This window comes from Suricata suricatta, chromosome 1 (assembly GCF_006229205.1).
Source record: "Suricata suricatta isolate VVHF042 chromosome 1, meerkat_22Aug2017_6uvM2_HiC, whole genome shotgun sequence".
NCBI lineage: Eukaryota > Metazoa > Chordata > Mammalia > Carnivora > Herpestidae > Suricata > Suricata suricatta.
Window position 1 is genome coordinate 12723852 of NC_043700.1, and position 24296 is coordinate 12748147.

The 24296-nt window shown below is 41.8% G+C and overlaps 1 protein-coding gene across 1 annotated transcript in view; it reads left to right on the forward strand.

Moving 5' to 3' along the window:
• The window catches only part of TENM3 (teneurin transmembrane protein 3), a 196423-nt gene that overhangs the window by 23911 nt on the left and 148216 nt on the right, over positions 1-24296 (forward strand). Inside the window, exon 3 of the mRNA XM_029950079.1 lies at positions 12571-12809. Within this exon, the coding sequence (XP_029805939.1) occupies positions 12571-12809 (239 nt within the window). The remainder of the gene's footprint in view (positions 1-12570; positions 12810-24296) is intronic.

Genomic DNA, 24296 nt, shown 5'->3' on the forward strand with positions numbered 1-24296 from the left:
ATATTCAGTGTAATTGCAGATTGATAAAGTGGCAGTTGCTAAAATGTATAATTATTCGTACATTCATATTGCAGAATTTTTTGGTAAAATACTAAACACAGGTTTTGTCTCAAACCACGTTTTGTACAACTAATAGCTCATATTAATCCAGGTAACAGCGGTGAAATGTATCTTGTTTATAAGCTTTTCATTTATGACATTTTTCTTGCTGTGATCACCTCCTGGTGTGAAAGTTGTCCAAAGATAATAGCACATCAATTCCAAAGTGTAATAGATTTGAGACCACAACATGGGATCAGCATGAAGAAGGAGTTCATCAGTCTCCCTAACTCCGTGTCACAGCTAGAATCATGACGTGTTTGTTCTTTTGTTTTCACATCAAAACATAGAATTTACATTCTCATGTTGATTACTCACTTGGGGGAGGGTGTTTCATTTTCTTATTTAAAATATTTTTTTTCAACTGCACACCATAATTAATTTAAATGTAATAAAGGAAGAGGCATTTGAATGAGGACTCTAAAAACATTTCCTTTTTACAATTCAGGGATGCACCGTATATTACTATACAACATTTTCAACTCAGTGTATAGTAATAGTACCTTTATATTAGAGGCAAAATAATTAATCGATTTTGAACCAGCCCTGGCCAATTTTTAGAAAACATATATACATGTACACACACATGTCCATATACACCTACTATGAACTCACCGTATTGAAAAAGTATCAGATTAAATTGCTAAAAAGAAAAATAATGACTTTCAGTCTATTATTGGCTCATTCTGGGTAAATTTTATTATTTCTTACCCGCGTCCCTTTGTATCAGTTCTTGAGGCAAGCCTTCTCAGCTTTGAGAGCTCATTTGCTAGATTTTAGTTTTAGTTCTAGCTTTTGTGAAGTCCTGGTGCTAACCACAGTGGTTATTGAAATTCGTTAAAACCTAGTCCTCTAAATACTCTTGACTTCCCTCGTGTAGCTGCGTGTCTCCTAGGCTCTCCTGCACTCACCCTTCAAAGTATGTTTCAAAATATCGAAAGACTAAGAGAAAAAAAACTTGATCTGTAATAATGAGCATTCAATATGGGATTTTTTTTCAAATATGCTGGAATTCTCCCTCTGAACTTCAAGAGGATTTCTTTTTTGTCACCTTGTCCGGCAGGTCTGAGGGTACCCCTGCTCGGACCTTTGTCAGGGTGGGTGGCCAGTGCTAGGAACACCACCTTGATGGTCACTGCTGTCCTCAGCAGCCTCAAAGAAGGAGCAAATTTAAGGAGAAGGCATTTATGCAGGAAATCATTTTTGCTTCTTTTCCTTCTCCTCGATAGAGCAGATGTGTAAAGGAGTAAAGAGGTTATGTTTTTTTGTCTGCGTGTGTATGTGCAGTGCCTTAAAAATGTGTAGAACTGAGTTTTCCAGAAGTCTCTGCTAAGAGATAAAGGACATGAGGTAGTTTTTTTTCCTCCCTGTACATTTTAATGCAAGTAATAAATTGAAGCCAAGATTTTAAAGGAAAAAAGAATATATAATATATTTATATAATATTTATATATTTATATAATATATACTTATATATAATAATAATAATATATAAAAAGTATTCTAGAAAAGTTAAGAGTAGAGAACAAGCATTATCTATGTGAAGAAAAGTAGGAACCCTCTGGGATTTTGTAAATACCCCCAATGAATTATCAGCTCTGCTCCTCCGTGAGTCACAAGCTGAAGCATTAAGCTCAAAGAGAGACAGCAAGAGAACGCCCACAAGAAGGTGTTTGTGGAATAAGATCGTATGTTGGTGAACGTTTCATAGACACATGGAAATACGGAGAGCACAGGACGCGAAGAAGCGAAAGAGAACAGATCCCGCTCTCTCCTCCAGAGACGAAGTTCAATACACACGATAGACACTTCAGCGTAACAGCGAGACACGGAGGACCTGATTTCCTAACACATGGATGAACTTGAAAGGGAAGTCCGATAAAGGGAGATGTTGGAAGTAACAAATTAAGAGAGAGATGACCTAGAACAATGAAAATTGTTGGAGCCGTTTGATTGAGCCTTGTATTAACAGAATTCCATTTGTCCTGAGCTGAGTACTTGATGGGAGCTACCAGCAGTAACTTTCTAAACAGGAATCTGTGAATGGTTTTCCGATTTGTTGTAGAGTCTTGATGGGAGTCTTGAGTTACACTGAAGTGAAGAAAAGCCAACATGACCATACATTACTGTAGTGGTTTTCAGAGCGTGGCGTCTGGGCCGGCAACATCAGCTCTTGGGCGGAGAACCAGCCCTCCAAGGGACTCTGATGCAAGCTCACATTTGAGGACCACTGCTTTAATGTATGAAATGGTCTCTACGCACATTTTGTTCCTACTAGCGGAGCAGCCCGTGGCTGCCCAAGTTCACCAGGCCCTCCCGAAACCTATGGCACAGTAATCAGGCTGATCGAACTGTTCTCTTACGGAAGATTGGAGACTGTGGAGCACCTTTTACAGCCTTACTCAGACGCTTGCAGGGGTGGGCTTCTCGCTGGAAACTCCCACTTAGTTCAGGAATCTCCCAGAGCTCCCGAGGGCCAGCCTCCTCAACTGAAGGTGATTTCTCTCCAAACTCTCCAAATAGCTAGATCTTGAAACACAGGAAGTCCTTGTTCTAGATGTCTTTGGATACTATTGAGAATCAGGTGCTGAAAAGTAAGAAAACCAAGCAGGAACCCAGCCTTGAATAAGAACAGGTAATTTTCTATCTGGGCTTTTGTTTTCTTGAGGCTCCTGTTTAATAGCTGTCAAATGTTATATGTCACTGCCTTATTTCTAAAGCACATCATTTCAGTAAACCACCTTTCAGCCTTTTAATTAGTGATAAACACAATGCTAGATATACACTCCACAGATAATCCAGTTGGCTCTGGAGCTTAGAATTCAGGATTTGGTATTGAAAATTCTCAAGACTGTGATAACGAAGCGCAGGCTATTTTTAAGTATTGAGAGCACCCGGATGGTAGTTAATATTGTTGACTTACATCATCCCTTGCAAATATATACTAACCAATAGTGGCAGCTGCTTTAAGAATAAATATATTCTCAGTTACAGACGACAAGCAATTAAATAAGCGGTAACGGGCAGTATGGAAGGAAGATAATACACAATAATTAAATTTTATATATTCTGACAGTTTTCTTGAAGTATTTTATCTTGAAATGAATTCTAGACAACCCGCCCATTGTTTTGGCATCATCAGGTGACTCAGACTATTTTGAACTCAGTAGTTAATTTTAGCCTTCATACATTTCCAGGTAAATTTAATCCATAAGTGTGGGATTCATTTGCCTTAGATCTGAAAATGTCATTTTGGAAGAGCCGTTTGATGTTGAGGAAATCTTGTGAGACCTTTAATAAGCCTCTTAAATCCAGAAAGTTATATTTTGCCTGAAGGAACAGCAACCCATACCTTAAAATTCCCTTAGCTCTTGCGTGAGAACTTTGGAGTCTGCAAAGGTGGTAAATGTGACCAAATACAGCCAGTCTGCCTTCTCATTGGTGCATTGTCCTTGAACTCGAAGCATCTGATCTAAGAAGTAAGCCATCTGTTTTTCTAGGTAAAATCTTGTTACTGATTTGTCTAGAAACCTCACTAGAAAGCAAGACATCAAGACGTTTTATGTAAGCAGCTCACGTTAAGTTTAAGGTCAATTACTCTCTTTGTTCAACGAGGACCGTAAAGTGAGGAAGGAGGCGTGAACATCTGCTGGGCAGCACTGGCTTTCTCCCCACAAGGTAGAGTAGATTATATACAAAAGAAATCGTTTTCCAGGTGTGTGTATGTCACTAATAAAGGTTTCAACTTTGCCTTCGGGGTAGAACTGAACACTACGACACTCTCTTCTAGTCGTTTGCTTTGTTGGTTAATCACTCTAAAAAGGATTTTAATGCTGTGTGAAATATTAAAGAAACCTCTTCTATATGAAGACAACCACTAATGAAGTTGAGCTAATTAAAATTTCATTCAGAGGATGTACACTTCCTTTTTGACTTTTATTTTCTATCTCAGTGTCCCACTGAGGAGATGACTCCAACCACTTTGAGTAACGCTATCCCGTGTTTTCCAAGGATGCTTTTCATTTTGGTCCCTGTACATTCCAACTTAGGAAAACATGCTCTTGTTGGGAGAGGAGTAACATGATTGTATTAATCTCCTGAACAAGACAAGTATGAACTGATCTATTTCCTAGTGACTCTTATAAGCTTATGAGTTAATTATATATTATAACTGACTTCATTTTGTACCTGATGTCGGCACCTTTTCCATAAGCACCAATATGCTGTGATCTATAACATAATATATAATAGAATAATAGGATAGAATAGAAAACACATTTAAATTTACCTTAAAAACCTGTTTATTTTGCCATTAAACATCTTATGATAGTGTTTTGTAGTTTATTACTTTGAAAGAAAGACAACAACAATTAAAAAACGAACCATTTCTAAGGAACAGAGCACACCTGCTAAGACATGGAGTGAAAAAGAACAAAACAAATGAAAAGCAGTTGGAGGCGCCTTGAGATAAGAGCCAGGAAGGATTATGCCTGGGCGGGTAGCAGTATTTCGGCACACTGTGCAGATCTAATGGTTAAAGCATGACATTTAATTTGAGAGGAGAAAATTTTACTTATTTATTCAGTTAATGTTTTATTTTTTATTTTTGAGAGCAAAAGAGACAGAGTGAGAGCACAGGAGGGATATATGGAGGGGGAGACGCAGAATCTGAAGCAGGCTCCAGGCTCTGAGCTGTCAGCATGGAGCCTGATGTGGGGCTCGAACTCACGAACTGTGAAATCATGACCTGAGCTGAAGTCAGATGCTTAAGTGACTGAGCCACCCAGGCGCCCCAAGAGCAGAAAATTTAGATGACAGTGTTACTTTTGTCTCTTCTTTGCCTATGCCAAATCAATTCAAAAGGGGAAGGTAAGGTGTAAGAATTCAGAAGAACGTCTGCACCCCAGCAGAAAGGACAGACAGACAGACAGGCAGGGAAGGAAGGAGAAGGGAAGGAAGGTAGGGAAGAGACGGGAAGAAGAGAAGAAGGAAGGGAAGGAGAGAGGGAAGGAAGATGGAAGGGAGGGAGGAAGGACAAGACGGGAAAGAAGAAAGAAAAGACCAGACCATGAAGGAAAGAACGCAAGGTTCTCGGCAGGGTGGATCCTCCAGGGGGGGCAGGGGCGGGACAGGCAGGCAAGAAGAATAATTGAAAATTACCCCTAAGTCCCTCAGAGAGACCTACCTGATGGAGTTACCCACGGTGACCCAGAGGCCTGCATGGGAACAGCAGGAAAGATGAGGCGATTCAGTCTTTGTCCCTCCTGATTTTAAATTTGTGACATGACCCATCGAAATACCTCCCGGGATCCGTTAGAAATACAAGCCAGGACAGGAGGCGGAGGCTGAAATGAAAAGGTTTGGTCTGAAGACAGATCAACAAAGAAACAGATCTTTCAACTTGAGAAGCAAAATGAGCAGTTATTAATTGTGCTCAACGTGGAGCGATGGTTTCCATTTCTGTGGGAGTCGCCAGGCCTTGGCGGTTCACCGTGATGCGCAGTCCCGCAGTTCCCGTCCGGTGGTTGCTGTTGTTAAATAGAATCCCCGTCAAGATTCCAGAGCCACAAAGCTGTTAGTGTTCAGTGACCTCCTGGCTCCAGCCGTCTTCTGGGCTTTGAAATTGATTTTCCTCATCTCAGTCTGTGATAGTCCCTCTTCAAGTGCGCCTCTCTAGTTCATCACCGGAGTGAAAACGGTGGCACAAATAGCCGGGGAACCGGCGGCAGGCGCCACGCAGGGCATCATTAGAAACATCAGAACAGAATCGGCTGCCCCGGTGCGCTCCGTGTTACAAAGCTTCTGCCGCCGTTGCTGCTGCTTTGCCGGATACAATGGGGAATATTCTCACAGGATCCGCTTTTTTCATTCCCAAATATGGGCTGTGAAGTCAAGAAGATTCCTCCCTTTATTCTGCAAACCTCATGCGGATGCCAGGTCAGACCCGCATGTTTTTGATAGTAATTTTTGCAGAATTCTCTCCACGTGCAGAGCATATTCCCCAGGCTGTGTGACCCGGCGGAGAGTCACAGGATGAGGAGAGACTGGAACGACTCTCAGAGATGTGTGCCTTCGAGAGAATTCGATGGAAACAAAGATAATAATTCTCTCCCAGGAAAACTCGCTGTCTCCTTCTCCTGGGGCTGGATTTCAGCGTGCGTTGGTCAGTTTGTCCATGTCATCTTGGGGGAGTCTACTCTCAAATAGGCGTGGCATTGGACCTTGACCCGGGCAGAAAGAAATTCTGGGCCTAAAGATACACACGCTGGTCCCCATGTCCTCTCGGCAGTGTTTCATGTTTTCCGCGTTGCAGTGGAAATGACATTGGTGATGTTGGAAAGAAGGCATCTTACCTGAGCCTAAAAATGAGATTTTTACCAAATCTGAGACCGTGTGTTCCACTCTGTACAAAATAGGTTGACCAAGACCTTTTCTGCTAGTTCTGGTTGGTGTCCAAGAAGTTTTTCCATGTGTGTGTTAATATACCCACTTGGAGGCCTAATTTTACCTAAAGAAATCGTCTTCACACAGACAATACCATTTGTTTTAAACAGCTTATTTTTTTCAATCTTTTTTTTTAATGTTTATCTATTTTTGAGACAGAGACAGAACATAAGGGGAAGGACCGAGAGAGAAGGAGACCCAGAATCTGAAGCAGGCTCCAGGCTCTGAGCGGTCAGCACAGAAGCCCAACATGGGGCTCAAACCCACAAACTGGGAGATCATGACCTGAGCTGAAGTCGGAAGCATAACCTACTGATCCACCTGCCCCTTAAACTGTTTCTAAATGCATCCATTTAAGCAGTTTTTACAAATTTCCAGGGTACGCCTTTGATACATACAGTCGTTTAGACAGAGAAAGGGGAAGTATACTTCTGATCTTAACATCAGTGGCCAAAAAATACAATTAAATTCTCTTTCCTCTTGGAGTGACAAAAGTAAATGTAGGTATTAAGTAAATTAGAAACTCTTTCTAAGTAAAGAGATCTCCAGTTCCACTAATATTGATGGGCGGTGTATTTTTGAATATTACACCTTGGTTTTCAGCAACTTCTCAAAGCTATAGTTTGCTTGACGTAAACATAATAATTTCATAGCAATTCAAGCATAGTTTTTGATGAAAGAGGTCTTTGCCACAGTTTCCAAAGGAGATGGACATCCAGTCTTGGTATTTCAGATTTTGGAGATTAGAAGCAAGATGCCTGATTCGAGCTTGGCATGTATCTAGCTCATTGTCTTAGACACATTGCGTGGATACGTGTCTTCAGTGTTGGGACTATAATCATAATCATTCGCACCACATGTGGGTGCAGGCTCAAAGTCCCATTTCCCAGACCACTTTGCACAGAGATATCACACATTTTCAGGGGCGCCTGCTTGTCTCAGTTGGTAAAGCATCTGACTTGGGCTCAGGTCATGATATCCCGGTTCATGAGCTCTGTGTGGACGGCTCAGAGCCTGGAGCTTGCTTCAGATTCTGTGTCTCCCTCTCTCTCTGCCCTTCTCCACCCCCTGGCACTCTCTCTCTCTCTCTCTCTAAAATATAAATAAACATTTTTAAAAATTCATCTGGTGGGGGCGGCTACCTGGGTGGCTCAGTTGATTGAGCATGGGTCCAACTCTTGGTTTCAGCTCAGGTTACGATCTCACAGTTCGTTGGTTCAAGCCCCACATCGGGCCCTCTGCTGACAGCGTAGAGCCTGCTTGGAATTCTCTCTCTTTCCCTCTCTCTGCACCTCCCCTGCTCACACTCTCTCTTTCTCCCAAAATAAATACATAAATAAAAAAGAAGAAATAATTTTTTTAAACAAAGCTGTAATACATTTTCCAGGGGTGATTTTTTACTTTGGTGCCTAGAATTTCCAACTTTCATTTACTTTTATTTTATTATTAATTTACTAGCTATAGGTCTTTGGCCAAGGTATTTAATTTCTCTGAGACTCTGCTTTCTCCATCAGCACAGTGGTCTTCATTTCATTTTACAGTATTTATTGAGCAACTACTATGTGCCCAGGAACTTCCTTTTTATTTTTTAAGTCTATTTATTTATTTGGAGAGAGAGAAAATGCATGTGAGGAAGGGGCAGAGAAAGAGGGAGAATCCCAAGCAGGCTCTGCACTGAGAGGGCAATTCAAGAACTCAAAACTATGAGATCGTGATCTGAGCCGAAGTCAGATGTTTAACCGACTGAGCCACCTAGGTGCCCTGGTGCCAGTAAGATTCAAAGGTCTGAAAACACAGAGGTGAGTGCGATTTCCCGGTGCTCACATTCTGATGGGAGAAGATGCACCAGAGATTTGTGCCATGGCGAGACGGTTCTTATTCCCCAACTCCGCACGCTAGCTAAACAGCCTTTTAAATATGTCTTTGACTATATTTGATTTATAGCCCTCAGGCCTGGAAACTTTACTCAGACGATTCGTGTCTCTCCCTGTCCTACCCCTGCCTTGTTACCTGTGATCCCGTGAGCACAGCAGGAAGGTCTCGTGTTGGGGCCTCCGCCCAGGCAGGAGGCCTTCGCGCTGTCTCTCCCCCCAGTGTTGACGGCGCTGTCACTGCTGAGCCGGCCTTCATTCTGCGGCCTCTTCAGGTCCAGTGTCACACTCTGCTATTTCCAAGCTACTTGAAGCAGTGGGAGTAATTCTGCTTCCTGGAAACGAAGCTGGGGCACAGAAATCTTGGACAGGCTCTCTGCATGAAGGGCCTGCACGCTCCGTGCCTTCTGTTTGGGCTCCTGGCCCCTCCTCAGGCCTCGGTTTGACACTGAATGCCCAGATGTCTTCTGCTCTTGGGTGCTGCTGATCCGCTCCGTGGTCTCTGCTTCCCTGGCACCAGGAGGCCAGGCGGGGGGCCTGTGTCCTATAGACACCGCGAATCTTCTGCCTGGGTCCGTCCCTTCCCCGTTTTCCTCTTCCTGAATAATGAGATGAAATTTTTTTCTGAAGTGAGGGGAATTTTTTTATCTCTTCATTTCTATGTCTTTCACACATTTGGTTAGATCCCAAAGCAGGGGGCAGATTTCTGGGGGGAAAACACACTTTAAATAGTATTTTAAAATTTTAACCTAACACACGAGTCGAGAAGCAAGAACTGATGGTAATGAGCGCTTTGGAGGAACTAAGCATCATGATGATGGCCTGGAGAGACGGGGGGTCACCAGTGAGCGTCCAGGTGCACCTGTCTGGCCGTCACCTTCTCCAGGAGCGGTGCATACGCATCCTTCGGACTGTGTCCAGGGGCGCTGAGGAAGGAGTCTGTTCCTACGGGCTGCTGAGCATCTCACTCCTCATGGAGCATCCTAAAGGCAGTGAGAATGCAGACCAGGGCACTACCGACAGCTCACAGGTCCTGTCCAGCCTGTCACCTGCTTTTGTAATGATCATGAGCTCAGAATGGGTTTTCTATCTGTCAGTGACTGAAAAAAAAATAATAATAAAAAGAATATTTCAGGACACGGGAAAATTATATGAAGTTAATAATTCTGTGTCTGTAATAAAGTCTCATCAGAATGTAGCTGCACTCGTGTTATCTGTGGCTGCTGCCATGAGCGAGAATGGCCAGACGAGGCTAAAATATTTACAGTTCGGTCCTTCCAAAAAGAGGTTGCTGGAAGCTCATCTAAATGATCAGGTTACTGCTTGGCAGGTAACCATCTTCTCATCCACAGTGCTGGCCAGGATCAAATTTGTACACTGGGGAATTCATTTCGTAAATGTTGGTTTTGAGGGTGTTCCATTTGAATTGGGATTTAAAGTCTTCACTTGGTAATTTTTTTTAAGTTTTTTTTTTAATTTTTTAAATTTTTTATTTATTTTTGAGACAGAAAGAGACAGAGCATGAGGGGGGAGGGGAAGAGAGAGAGCGAGACACAGAATTGGGAGCAGGCTCCAGGCTCTGAGCTGTCAGCACAGAGCCCAACGTAGGGCTCGAACCCATGAGTGAGCATGACCTAAGCCGAAGTCGGAGGCTTAACTGACTGAGCCACCCACGTGCCCCTACTTGATAATTTTTGATCTTTATGATCTAGGTTTCACAGTGTGATATCAGAAAGAAAAATGGCTAGTGCTTAGTGAGCAAGAACTTCCCTTGTGTTTAGAGGCTAATATAAACCCGTCATTTATGTTACTTGATTTAATCCTCATAAAATGCCTATACAATAGCTACTATTATTATTTCCATTTTATAGATGAGAAAACCAAGACACAGTGTAGTTTACATCATCCCGCCTATTTATGGGTAAAGTCTGGATTTGAACGTAAACAGCCTTGGTCCGAACCCACATTCTTAATAGCCATGCTGAATGGGAATATGGTCAGAAATTTTACAAATGCTGTTACCAACCTGACATTTAATTCAGGCTGTCGACCTTGAAAGTTGCCTTACAGAGTACTTCCATAGGGAAAAACCGGTTCACAATACAGTTGCTAGTGTAATTTATAGAAATAGTAACGTAATATTTGCATCTGTCCTAAGCATTGTTTAGATACATTAGCTGATTTACAACCCTGTGCAGTAAGAAAATCCTCAGCTCCATTTCACAGATGGAAGACAGAACAAAACTGAGCGCCTCTTGGATCATGTATCTAGGAAATGGTAGACCAGGGACTTAAACTCACCTCTGATTTCTACTCCAGAATTCGGTCCGCCACACCTATGTTCGGCAAACTTCCAGGACGTTTATCTTATCGCTACACCAGCTACAGTATTATTCACATAGTAATTTTCTGGAAATGGGGTCTCTGTGACTTAAATACCTGATTAGCCTTAGCAGTCATATACATGAAATCATGACTTTGATTCGTTTTGTATTTATCAAATACTTCTTCTCTGCTTACAATATTCCAAGCGCTTTATGGTAAATAGTAACTCCTTTGAGCCTCCTTGCAACTCAGGAAGGGTAGATGCTATGACTCTCCCCATTTTATACATTAAGAAACCAAAACACAGAGAGAGATTAAGTAACTCGTCCAAGGACACAGTCCTGATAAATAGTGAAGCAGGATTTGAACCTCTGCTATCTAACTTTCACGATCTTTCCTTTTATTAACCCCTTAATTTCTTTGATATATTCAATTTATTTTCTTATATTTCTAATACTTCTAATAAGTCCATTGGTAGTAAAATTTAAAAGACTCGGCTGTGTACTACCTAAAATATTTCATAGAAACTGTATTGTACCATGGTGGAATATTCCAGAATGCCTAAACCCTCCTGAGTATGTATGAAAGAACAGAGTGTGTTGACTTCACTGAACATGTTATTAAGGAAAATAAAAATAAGTGTTGGGACACAAAGTGAATACACAATAAATTACTGGTATAATATGAAACGTAACCCATGAAAAACATGGTGCTTTTTTTTTAATTTGGAGACTTTTATTGTTCATAGGAATCTTAAATTCATCATCTTTTTTAAAGAATTATTATTATTTTTTTTATCCGTAACATTTATTTTCTGAGACAGAGCATGAGCAGGGAAGGGGCAGAGAGAAAGGGAAGCACAGAATCCGAAGCAGGCTCCAGGCTCTGAGCTGTCAGTACAGAGCCTGACGTGGGGCTCAAACTCACAAACGATGAGCTCATGACCTCAGCCGAAGTCAGACGCTTAACCAAGTGAGCCATGCAGCCCCCACCCCCACTAAAGAATTTCTTAAACAGCACCCTTGTCATGTGATCCTTTGATTTCTGCTTACGCATCTTCAAAGTAAGAGAATCCACAACTCTCACAGGTACTTTGCTCCCCCACCATCCAGCTCTTTTGTAAGAGAATCTTTCTATATTTGATCTATATTTGCTTCACTGACCCCTTCATTTATTGAGGTTGGTTTTAGAAGTGTTCTGTGATTCCTTCCTTTTCCTCTCCCTTCCTGGCTCTGTTTGACATAAGCTAAAAATAAAATTAGTTTGCATCCCTCGAGACCTGAACGGCTGCCTGTGGCCAAGCAGGATGGTGCTTGTTAGTGGGAGAGCAGGCCAGGGTTACAATGTTTCCTTGGACGACCAGAAAATAAATCAGTCTGCAGAACACCACCGCGGTCATGCGTTGTTGTGTTTATATGAGTACTGGGCTCACAGAGCAGCAAATACACATGGAGCGATAACATAATAAAATGTCGTGTTCTTAAGTGAAATGTCTGTTCTTAATGCAGTTCCTACAGGGAGGTTCCAGAATGGCTTTGTGCAGGAAACGGTGTGATTAGAATAACTTTATAGGATCTCAAGATACCTCCTTGAAGGGACAGGAATAGTGTGCGTGCATCAATACTGCTATATACATTTCACGTCAGTTTCTTTGGTCAGATTCCCCGTTAGGAGTTGGTTAACATTTTTCCTTAATTTCTAATGTGTTTTTAAAGTGTAGGAGGTACACAGTTGAGAGAGACGTGGGCTGCATCTGTCGCCCACATTTTAACCTATTTGTATCTCATTTTAACCTATTTGTATCTTACGGTGATGTTCTCCTGTTTCGCAGGCATTTCCTATTCAAAACAGGGACAGGGACAACGCCGCTGTTCAGCACTGCCACCCCAGGATACACAATGGCATCTGGCTCAGTTTATTCGCCGCCTACCCGGCCACTGCCTAGAAACACCCTATCGAGAAGTGCTTTTAAATTCAAGAAGTCTTCCAAGTACTGTAGCTGGAAATGCACCGCCCTGTGTGCTGTAGGCGTGTCCGTGCTCCTGGCAGTCGTCCTGTCGTATTTCATAGGTAAGACCATGTGTGTAACAGTTACTCTGTAAGGTGGGCTGTCGTGTCACTGTTCTGTTGGGTTTATCTACGTAGGTGGCCCGGAAGTGCGTTACAGGGTTTATTTTCTGGAGGGAGGATTAGTTAATACCGTATAAATCGCAGCGCATCTTAAGCAGTTTTCAGCAAGTTCAGATCAAGAGAAAAAGATGTATTTGCACACACAAGGAGGGATGTTCTTGGACTAGAGTGTGAGCTCGGGTTTGACATACCCCTCCCGAAGCGTGGCTGACGCTGTGACATTCCGTGTGCACAGTCCTTCATGCCCCTGCACGGAGGCGCCATACACAGGAGTCCCCTTCGATGCATAGTCAATGGGGAGCTGTCTCCTCCTTGCACTGTTACACCTTTCAGCTAACTCTGCTCTCTAAATGTAAAGCCCATCACTCAGGACCACCGTCTTGCACTCAGCAAGCCTCCCCGGGGAGCCGTGCATCCGTAAAACAATGAATGGATTATGTACTCATTCATATATGTGGATTTTTCATCTCTTCTGATGTAGTATTGATCGTGTTTTCCACTTAATAGTAACGCAAGTGATGGAAACTGCTAATAGAAGTCATAAATACTCCTTTTATTTAACTGTTTCATAGCAGGTGTGAGCATTGAAACTATTAGAAATGGCTTTTTTTTTAAATGTCAGACATGACCCCGTCAGATTTTGATCTGTTTGTGAGTGTAGAAAAGGCATACCACATTGAAAGGCTAATGGTGTCCACTGAGATTAATCACCGGCAATATAGATGGTTTATCCAACCAGAACGGGAGCCAGGAATGCACCCTCAGGTTTCCGAAGCGATCTGTGAAGCCCATGAAGTTCTAGAACTGAGAAAGAGTGTTACAGAGCTGTATATACAATAGTATGGTGCCTTGGCAGTGAACCAGTTTCTATTATTAGCTACAGCACCCTCACTTGTAAATTATATATTTTGGAAAGTGAAATAACGATTGTGAGTCACAACATTTCAAAGAAATACAGAATGGGTGCCTGGCGACTCAGTCGGTTGAACATCCGACTTTGGCTCAGGTCGTGATCTCATGGTTCCTGAGATCGAGCCCCATGTCTGGCTCTGTGCTGACAGCCCAGAGCGTGGAGCCTGCTTCAGATTCTGTGTATCCCCCTCTCTCTCTCTGCCCCCCCACCTGTCAAAAATAATGTTTTTATTTATTTTTGAGAGACAGACAGAGCTCAAGCAGGAAAGGGTCAGAGAGAGAGGGAGATACAGATCCGAAGCAGGCTCCAGGCTCTGAGCTAGTTGTCAGCACAGAGCCCGACGCGGGGCTCGAACCCACGAACTGTGAGATCATGACCTGAGCCGAAGCCGAACGCTTAACTGACTGAGCCACCCAGGTGCCCCTAAAAACATTTTTTAAAAGTTTAAAAAATCTGCTTGTATTTCTAGTTAGATACAATTAAAAATTTTCTTGTCGCTTAAAAAATTTTTTTAACAAAACAAATACAACGTAACAAAGCATGAAGGAACTTTAGAGAGAACTGAATCAGAGACAGCAAGGATGGACCAGGTTGGGTGCTGTTCCTTGCGGTGCTCTGACGATGTCGGGCATCACTAATGAATCAGGGTGCTCTTTCCCACTAAACCGGGGTACAGCCTCATCATCCTGAGTGATTCCTACACCACCTCTGATAGCCACCGTCCATCAGAAATGAAAGCAGGATGAAACCTTTTTGTTACTTTACAGCCTGAGTTTACTCCCTCCTTGTGAACGTGCTCAAACCACATCCCAAAAGGGCCGCCCCTGGGTCAAGATCACTCATGAATGAAAGAACTCTATGCTGTGTCCTGACCCTCGAGGTACACGAGGAGTAGCACAACACACATCGGTGTTCAGAGTCAGACTTGTAGTATTCCGCTAGCAAACACCTGGCCGTTAAGAGAATCTCTTCTAGTTAGTTGTATAAATTACCTGTATCTGTCAGCAGTGTGCTGCTAAGGAATTTTAAGTGGTTCTGAAATGCACCAGGCATAAATGGGATGTAATAAATTAAGCAGACATATTTGTAGGGGACTTTTTTTTTAACCACAGTACACACTAAACAGTTAGATCACTCGTCTGCGGGGCTGGAAGTCGGGGTCCATGCCATTGCCGTGTTGTTAGGCATACTTGCCGATTGTAGGCGCTGTGCCTCACCAGCTGTTCCGCATTTTGGACATCAGTTTTGAGACCGCTTAGTTTCATTTACAATGTGTGACTAGCAGGAAAAATAGCATTTTAACGTGAGCTTAGTTCCCTATTATTTGTGAGAGTTGGACTCTTTTCAGAGCTCCCTTTGTGAATGTAATAGAGTATCAGACGTCTAAGTGAAAACTGTGATTGTTCCTTTTCTTCAGATTGCCTGTTTCCTCGTTTGCTGGCTAGCATCACACTTTATTCCTGCTAGGACCACTGTCATAAAGTTGTCCTTGTGATTCTGTCTTCCCCACATATGCGCAGAGTTAATGTATTTATTGAGTAGTCCATGCGCTCCGTACAACAGGTATTTATCAAACAGTAGTTATGATCTAGTTATCGTGTTAGACATTAAGGCGCTGCAAGCCAAGTGTTATCTGGCAGAAATTACTTTCACCGTCAAAGAATTATCTCCTCCTCTTTTTGCTTTAATTAAGCACAGGTGTCCTTAGAATTTTCACCAGTCTTCTTGTGCGTCAATGACTAACACACTATTGCAGTGATTTTTGTTGTTTGAATTGGGTAAAGGACTTGTCCGTCAGCTAGCATGATAAATCTTTCCAGACTAAAGACACTGCCGTACCCTTGAAAACAAGAATAGGACACTTTTGTCAGGGAAGGTTGACTTTTTCTGTTGAGTGTGCATGTAAAGCAGGCATGGAGAGAAAAGGAACCCTTGCCTGTCCAGCCTAGATGGGTCTGATAAACTCCCGAATCAATGGGGAGACCAAAGTCATCATCAAGTTGACCTCACACTTTAACAAAAGTGCTGCCATCCTTCAACATTTTTCCCCATCCCCTTTGAGGTCTCTCTTCTCATATGGACTGCAATATAAATAAATTTCAAGACTTAAAAAAACATGAAATAAAAAGCTTGAGGAATTACCTCTATCTTAGAATTTTCTTTGTCCCCTTCCAGTAAGGTCAAAAGAAGTTAGGAGAATGTGGTATTAGTATGTTTCTGCTCCACAATAAAGTTACTGCGGGAGAGTCAAGGTGAAGAGCTTTCTGAGAGGGAGGAAGGGCGGAGAATGGACTTTGTTGCTTGTTTTTCCTATTCCTATCAACATTTCAGTGAATAAGGAAGTGCTGGAAAAGAGAGAGGAAATACGTAGGTCACTGTGAGCTTCGTGCACAGGTAGACATGTGTCAGCTTCTTGGTGTGGACCCTTCCAGATGTTTTTTCCTGTGCATATGTACACGGGAGTTCCATACCTTTAATGCATTTGCTCCCAGGCTTTCTCACCATTTATGAAACCTCCTGTGTGTGTGATTTTATTTACTGGCTCCGTTTCACTCGTACCCAAAAGTGCAGTGACTGTTTTCTTTTGCATAGAAGTGTGTGTGTGTGTGTGTGTGTGAGTGTGTGTGTGCGTTCAAGTTTTTTATCAGAATAAATTCTTTGAAAGGGGATGCCAAAATGGTGGGCACGTTTTACATTTTGCAAACCGTGGCCAAATTACCCTATTTACACACCTCCCAGTTCTACGCAGTATTAGTCCTTTTAACCCTTGCCAGTCTCTTAGGTTAAAACATCTTATTCTTGTTTTTGTTTATCATTGAATATCTTTCCACTGACTATTGGACCATTTCTATTTCTTTTTGTGTGCCTAGTTTCCTGCTACTTTTCTATTAGGGTTTTTCTCCTTTTCTTTCCTCCTTTCATTTACAAATGTTTATTAAGGATATGAGTCATTTGTCACATATGTTAAACATTTTCTAATTCATTATTACTTTTTCTCATAATTATTTTACCATATATTGTATAAAATTTTTCTCTATAACATCAGATGGTCATGTTATGCCTATAAAGTATTCACTCTATTAAGAGGTTTTTTTTTTTATTATTCACTTCAATTGGAGCACCTGGGTGGCTGCTTCTGTTGAGCATCTGACTGCTGATTTTGGCTCAGGTTATGATCTCAGGGTTGTGGGATCAAGCCCCATGCTGGGCTCCACACTGACAGCTTAGAACCTGCTTGGGATTCTCCTTCTCCCTCTCTCTCTGCCCTTACCCCCTCCAAAATAAATAAATAAACTTTAAATAAATAAATCACTTAAATTTTCTTCAAGTACTTTGATGGCTTTTCAACAATTATTTTAGGTCAACATTTTCCTGGGCACTCTGTTAGGTATTAGAGGTTCAAATTAGCTCTTTCTTCCAGAAGCTCATGGTCAAGTGATGTATGCAGACAGACACACTCTTCATAGTGCTTAGGGTCATAAAGAAGCCTGAGCCTTATGAACAACAACCTGAAACGAAAAGAAAAGGAGGGAAAGGAAGGGAAAGGACAGGAAAGAAGGAAAACACCTATCTCTGGTTAAAGATGCCGGGGAAAGACTCGATCCAGCAGGTAATGGCCGAAAGACACGTCCGAAGCCCACGAGGGAGGAAACAGGACCCATCCACGGTGGGACACGGGAAGCCCTCCGAGCGTGCCCGACATGACATTTGAGGCGGCATGCGTATGAACTGCCTTACTGGCTTTTCACAACAACAGTATGAATTTAACAGGAAGACTCCACAGCCATTGAGCAAGAAGAATCTATCGCTTACGGAGACATCTCACCTCGAGTCACACACACGGTCCACGATGGGAGCTGGACTGGGAAGTGTCAAGGACGCCCCTACGTTCCCTTCCCTGAGGTTTTTGAAGAACTGAAAATAGGGAAGAAATTGCAGATATCAAAACATAGCATTGAAAAAGAATCATCTTTTTTTAAAAAATAAAATTGTTTAGTGGCATTCCAGAACATGTATCTGGTGACAGACTTGTGCTTCGCAAACTTGAGTGCCCCTAGGAATCACCTGGGGATCCTATTAAAATGCATATTAGGACTCAGGAGATCCGAAGCGAGGCTAAAAGGGGTGTAGGTCAAACAGGCTCCCAGGTGGTGCTGCCGTGGCCCGCCGGCCACACTTTGCAGGAAGCTGTCGGCAGGCTCTGTCAAATGTTACATTTCGTGATGGAAACAGCCTGTTTCAGCCTTGTCCAGTCCAGTCGCCACTAGCCACGCGCGACTATTGAGCCCTCGAAATGTGGCTAGTGAACTACAGAATTGGGGCTTAAGTTTTGTTGTTGATTAATTTACACTCAAACACCCACACGTGGCTCACTGCCACCATTATTGACAGCACTAGCATAGACCCCCTAGTAGAAACCTAGCATAGGTAAGAGGGTCTGAAGTCCTGTTGGGGTGGAGGAGTGAGCAGAATTAAGAAGCTCTAGCTGATTCTATTTTTTTATATATTTTTTAATGCTTATTTATTTTTGAGAGACAGAAAAAGACAGAGTGCCAGTAGGGGAGGGGCAGAGAGAAGGAGACACAGAATCTGAAGCAGGCTCCAGGCTCTGAGCTGTCAGCACAGAGCCCGATGTGGGGCTCAAACTCAGGAACCGTGAGATCATGACCTGAGCTAAAGTTGGATGCTTAACCAACTGAGCCACCCAGGCGCCCCCATACTGCGATTTTAAAAGTCACATGTCCAGGCGTGTACCCATGGCAAACTTCTTTTCATCTGAGTCACATGATTTTCTTTAGATGACAGTGCCCAATTAGAGTCCTCTTTACTGCTTTGATCTTTACATGGGTGTGTTTTTATACAATGAAAATACAGCAGAACACAAATGGTGCAGCTCAGGGAGCATACTTTGTGATAAAGACCTACCAAAAAAATACCTGCCCCATTTTTTCTGGGCCTGGATTTACCCATTCTTCTTCCTTTTCCTGTTCTAAAATTATAAAGAGGGACAAATATCCAGCAGTTGTTCGCCAAAGAATGGATTTTTTTTTTTAAAAAGGGATGTTCTCTTGGTTACTATGGATTTTGCTTCTGTTCAGTTATAAATGAGTGAGAACACTCGATTATTCTTTTCTCACAGAGGCTCTTTTTCCTCGGTGGGAGCGAACCCGAAATTTTGGAGCTACACACGTAGAAAATGCCCAGAAATCTTGTCCTAAATCATAAACATTACTGAAACAGTAGTTAGTCCAAATAAATGTTGGAATAAATCTGCTAATGCCTTTTAAAACTACAACAAAGTCAAGTCGGACTTCCAGTGACACCATGATGGGCATTTAACCTTATTGATGTTTCCATTTACTTAGAGTCTGAAAATTCAAATAATTTCCCAGGGAGAGTGGCACCAGAAGTGTCGGTACCCATTCTTTCAATTTGAGGAAAATGAGAGAAAACAGAAATCTTAACCAAATCATATTATGCTAGCATTGTTTCTCAATTTTGGGCTCGGTTTATCCCAACCAGTAATTCATTTGACAGCAGGGTTTTTTTTTTTTCCCAATAACAGCTTCATTGAGGTCTAATTCCCATACCATACACTTTACCCATTGAAAGTGTACAATTCACTTGGTGTTTAATATCTTTGCATAGTTTGCAATTTTCACCACACTCAATTTTAGAACATTTCTAGCACCCCCGAAAAAAGAAACGCTATTCCATTAACAGTGTCATCCCATTTTCCTCCAAACCCCCATATATCCCCCCCCCACAAATATCTTAACTTTTAAGGGACTGATTGGTTAACTCATTTCCTAATAACAAGAAATAACCTGTCACGGCTGCCCTTCTGGACTCTTGATGTTTGCTGCTAACCGGAGAACGACACTGCATGCTCGATATTCCTCTTCGTTTAAAAAATACGTGTGTAGTTATTTGTTTCCTTTGAACAGCTGCTCCCAACCAAATCCTAAAATAGATGTTGGCACATGTCTGCTAAAAAGGCAGTTTAACAACATAAGCGTTCCCTGGATCTAGCAAAACATAACCTGTCGAATTTAGGTTCACTGCAGTTACGACCCCGTGGCAGTTATCTGTCCTACTTCGGCGTCGATTTGCATTTTATGAACATTTTTACCTCTCGGTGTACCTTGAAATTGATTATAGAACCAGCCATATATATGCAGCTCAGGGTCAGAAGGAAAAATATGCCAGCCCTTTCTGCTTCGTGAAAAATCAACCATTTAAATATATATGGCAAAATAAAATGTGTTGCGACATTCTTTTTTCTTTTTGGACATGTCTTTGTAATAAAAGTGCTGTTTTATTAGGTGATAGAACACAGCCAGCCAGTGAATTACATGCCATTTTTCACTGTGGGTTCTTCCCTTAACTCCTACTTGCACTGCATTTTGCAAAATGCATTTTATCTGGGATGGAATGGTACCTTTTTAATAATACTAATGTGATTTCCTCACATTGGAGAGAAAATATATTACTTGTATTGTCGAGGCTTGAAGCTTATACCCTAAAAATTTTAAATCAATGTATCAATATTTTATATTATCCTTGGATACATGAAATGAAAGACAGATTTAAACCCGATTCAGTGGTGAATGTAGGATCAGAATGAAGTGGTTCACCTCTAGAACTGGAGGAAAATAATCATATGATAAATCATATTACCACAGCACTCTACAGTGAGTCTATAAATTCAGAAAGGAGAAAATCTACAAAGAACCCACTGTAGGTAGTTGTAGCTTTTACTTATAGAAAAATAGCACTTTTTATGGGGGTGAAACGTGTGTGTGCGTGTGCGTGTGTGTGTGTGTGTGTGTATCCATCCTCCACATCCACAGGAAGTTTAGCTATTTTGTCACATTTATACTCTATTCTTTCACTATGAACTGTAGAAATGTATAGAAAATATTAGCCTTCTCTGCCTGCATATCCTTGCAGAGGCTGAGGGGTCATTTAAAATTCAGTGCCTTTATAGGTCCTCCATAGAATTGCCTCAGTGACTTCTGAATCGAATCCAAAGCCTGGAAGAGATGTATACTGCACACTTCGCTTTTGGACACTGTAATTTTTTTGTTGCTTTTTATTAGCACAGCATAAAAGTGCCCAGTGTTGCGTTTATGCTAATATTTATTACTACATGTAAAAAAGAAATCACAACCAATTTCAAGAAATTAATACAAATACAGAAAATGGATTCTTCCTCTCCTCCCCAAAACCATTTATTCTACTCTCAGCTTCATACGAGGTCAGCGGAAGTAAATAATCCATGAGAAATACTCTTATTTAGAGGGACTGTTTTTCCCATTCAAATATAAAGATCTCCCTGACTTGAAAACCACGCAAGGATGACAACAATAAGAAATACGTTTAAAGTCAGCTAAACTCCACTTTCTGCCAGACATAAATATCTTCTCTGTGAAATACGGTGCTGTTTTCTCTGTTTTAGGCTATCATTTTTGTAGAATGTAGCCACATCTCCTGACTAATGACAAGTGGAAAGTATAATACAATATTTACCATTTCGTTGCTACGTTGCATAAATATTTAATTGGCGTTGCAGATGTCACTTGCTTTTACTTTAGTGCTATTGAGAGCAGTCTGTTCTCAGAGACATATCTACACACGGGGTGGGGGGCGTGAAAGAAAACGTAACTGGCATAGATTTGATTTTTTTAAAAACTTGATAGATTGCTAGGAGTTTGAGGAAGGAATTCATCATAAAACCTTCACATTCTGTTGAATCTGTATTCAAACAAAGGTCTCATCCTATAGTGTAACAGGTAAAATAAAAGTCAAATACCTATAGATTCTCAATTTATTGTCTCTACGTACCCTACGAATGTCTACCGACGCCTCACACCTCGTCTTTCTTCCTCAAAAGTAAGGTCCAATGGTTTGTTAGTGCTTTGTAATGTGACGCCAGGACAGGAAGTGGTCCTTCACTCATCCATCCATCACTCATTCAATATGTATTTGTGGAGACGCTGTGACAGATACAGAAGCGAACAAGATCTCACGGTCCTCGTCCTCTTAGAGATTGTATCTCAGGACGTGCAAACTGTGAGAACTTAATTAGCATCATGAGAACTGCTTAAAAAGGAGAAATGTAGGGGACTAGAGACTGCAAAGAAGGCAGGAGTGACTGGGTCTGAGCTTTAGAGAAAGGTTTTCCTGCTAAAGCCTGAATAGTAAGTAGGATTATGTGTTTAGACATACACTGACGTATGGGCAAGTTGGAAGTGTGGCCGCATAACCCAAATGTAGCCCCAAAAATCAGTTTCCAGGAATACTAAAAGCAATATTTTGTGATCTAATAAAGATAAAATCGAGATGTGTCTGAGGACCAAAAAGCGATGATATTCATTTGTTTTCTTTGTTGAGTCAGCGTAGCTAGGAGCCCGTCTTCTACTTAACCAGGAAAATAAATGCTACCTTGGAAAATTGGGGCAACTTGATTTAAAATTGCCACAAAGGGGCGCCTGGGTGGCTCAGTCGATCAAGCCTCTGACTTCAGCTCAGGTCATGATCTCACTGCTCGGCTCATGAGTTCGAGCCCCGCGTCAGGCTCTGTGCTGACGGCTCAGAGTCTAGAGGCTGCTTTAGATTCTGTGTCTCCCTCTTTCTCTGCCCTCTCCCTTGCTCGCACACATGCGCGCTCTCAAAAATAAAAGAAAAACATTTTCAAAAAAATTTTTTTTGTTGGGGCGCCTGGGTGGCTCAGTCGGTTAAGCCTCCGACTTCGGCTCAGGTCAGATCTCATGTTCGTGGGTTCGAGCCCCGCGTCAGGCTCTGTGCTGACAGCTAGCTCAGAGCCTGGAGCCTACTTCCGGTTCTGTGTCTCCTTCTCTCTCTCTGCCTCTCCCCCTCTCATGCTCTGTCTCTCTCTCTGTATCAAAAATAAATAAACAAAAACATTTTCAAAGAATTTTTTTTGTTAAAAATATTGCCAAAAAAATTTATGGTCTGTTTGTTTTCCTCCTTTAATTTTATTTTGTGTTTTTTAAATTACTTTTTAATGTTCATTTACATAACAAATATACATACTTGAAGAGTTTTGTTTGTCAAGTATGCCCGAGAGATACTTATAACCCTGTTAAAAGAAATGGTATCTGTGAGTTCTTTCTAAACATCCCCACGTACTCTATTAATCTCTTTTGAAGAAATTTAAGAGACATGTGTGTTTGCTGTATGTCAAACGTTCTTGGGAAATGAGAATCACATTGCTCTGCTTTTGATAACCACAGAGGTCAGCCTGTCCCATGACTGTTATTGAGTTGAACCTAACAGCCACACCTTTGAGGCCCTTCCGTTGTGCATTTTAAGTACATCGCAAACAGAATCAAAGAACAATTATGTTTTTATCTAGACCCACTTCTGTATACTAAGATGGTTTTTGAGATAAAATTCAGTGTTTTAAATGATAAGACCTTCCAGTCTTGCCTCTACCGGTTGGATTTCATCACGGGTCGTGTGTTCAGGTTTTCAAAGGCAGAATTTAGGGCTCTTCTCCCAGCGGTCTTCATTGGAAGGGTGACAGGATGTTGGCTGGCTACATCCCGAAATCGTCCTTTCTCCCTAATACTTGACCCACAGACTGATCTTTCCATCTGCCTTCACTTGTGAGCTCTTTCTCCCCTTCATCACTTTTCTTAAAAAATATTTTTCATGTTTTTATTTTGTTTTTGGGAGAGACAGTGCAAGCACGGAAAGGGCAGAGAGAGAGAGAAGGGGAGACATAGAATGTGAAGCAGACTCCAGGCTCTGAGCTGTCAGCACAGAGCACAGTGCAGGGCTCGAACTCATAGACCGTGAGATCAGGACCTGACCTGAAGTTGGATCCTTAACCGCCCAAGCCACCCAGGCGCCCCATCATTTAATAGGCCTCTGCCCCTAAAGCAGAGAAAGCGTTCCAGGCACTTTCCTACATTTCCTGGAACTCTAGAAGGCTATCCAAGACTATCTTGAAGATCACCGCATGTGTTTCTAGAATGTGGGTTCCTTCATTGTGGAAAAAAAGTGATACAAGTACTTTTGCATCTTGCATATTGGAATTTGGTTTTCATGGGCTTTTCCTTGTCATTATTACCAAATATCACAGTCAATTGAATTCTACTAAGTTTAGCAAGTATTGAATTTCTCTCCAAAACACTGAAGGCGTAAGACGTAATCTTTACCACAACGATCTCACAGTCTTCTGTGGAAAACTGTAATGTCAAATCCGCGTTATCCCATTACGGCATGCTTTCAGAACCCTGATTTTCAACGTAGACCCTCAAAGCAGGAAGATCTGAGTTTTGAACCACCTCTGTCACTTACCAGCTCTATAATCCTGAGCAGGGAACTTCCCCTCCATAAATTTGAATTTCCTCATCTGTGTAGGTAGGGAGTAATAGTACAGCTCTTGGAGATGTTTAATGAAATAATGAATGTGCCTGATAGAGTATAGGTGCCCAGTTACCTTTAGCTGATATTATTGTTCCTTATAGCAACGTAGTAAA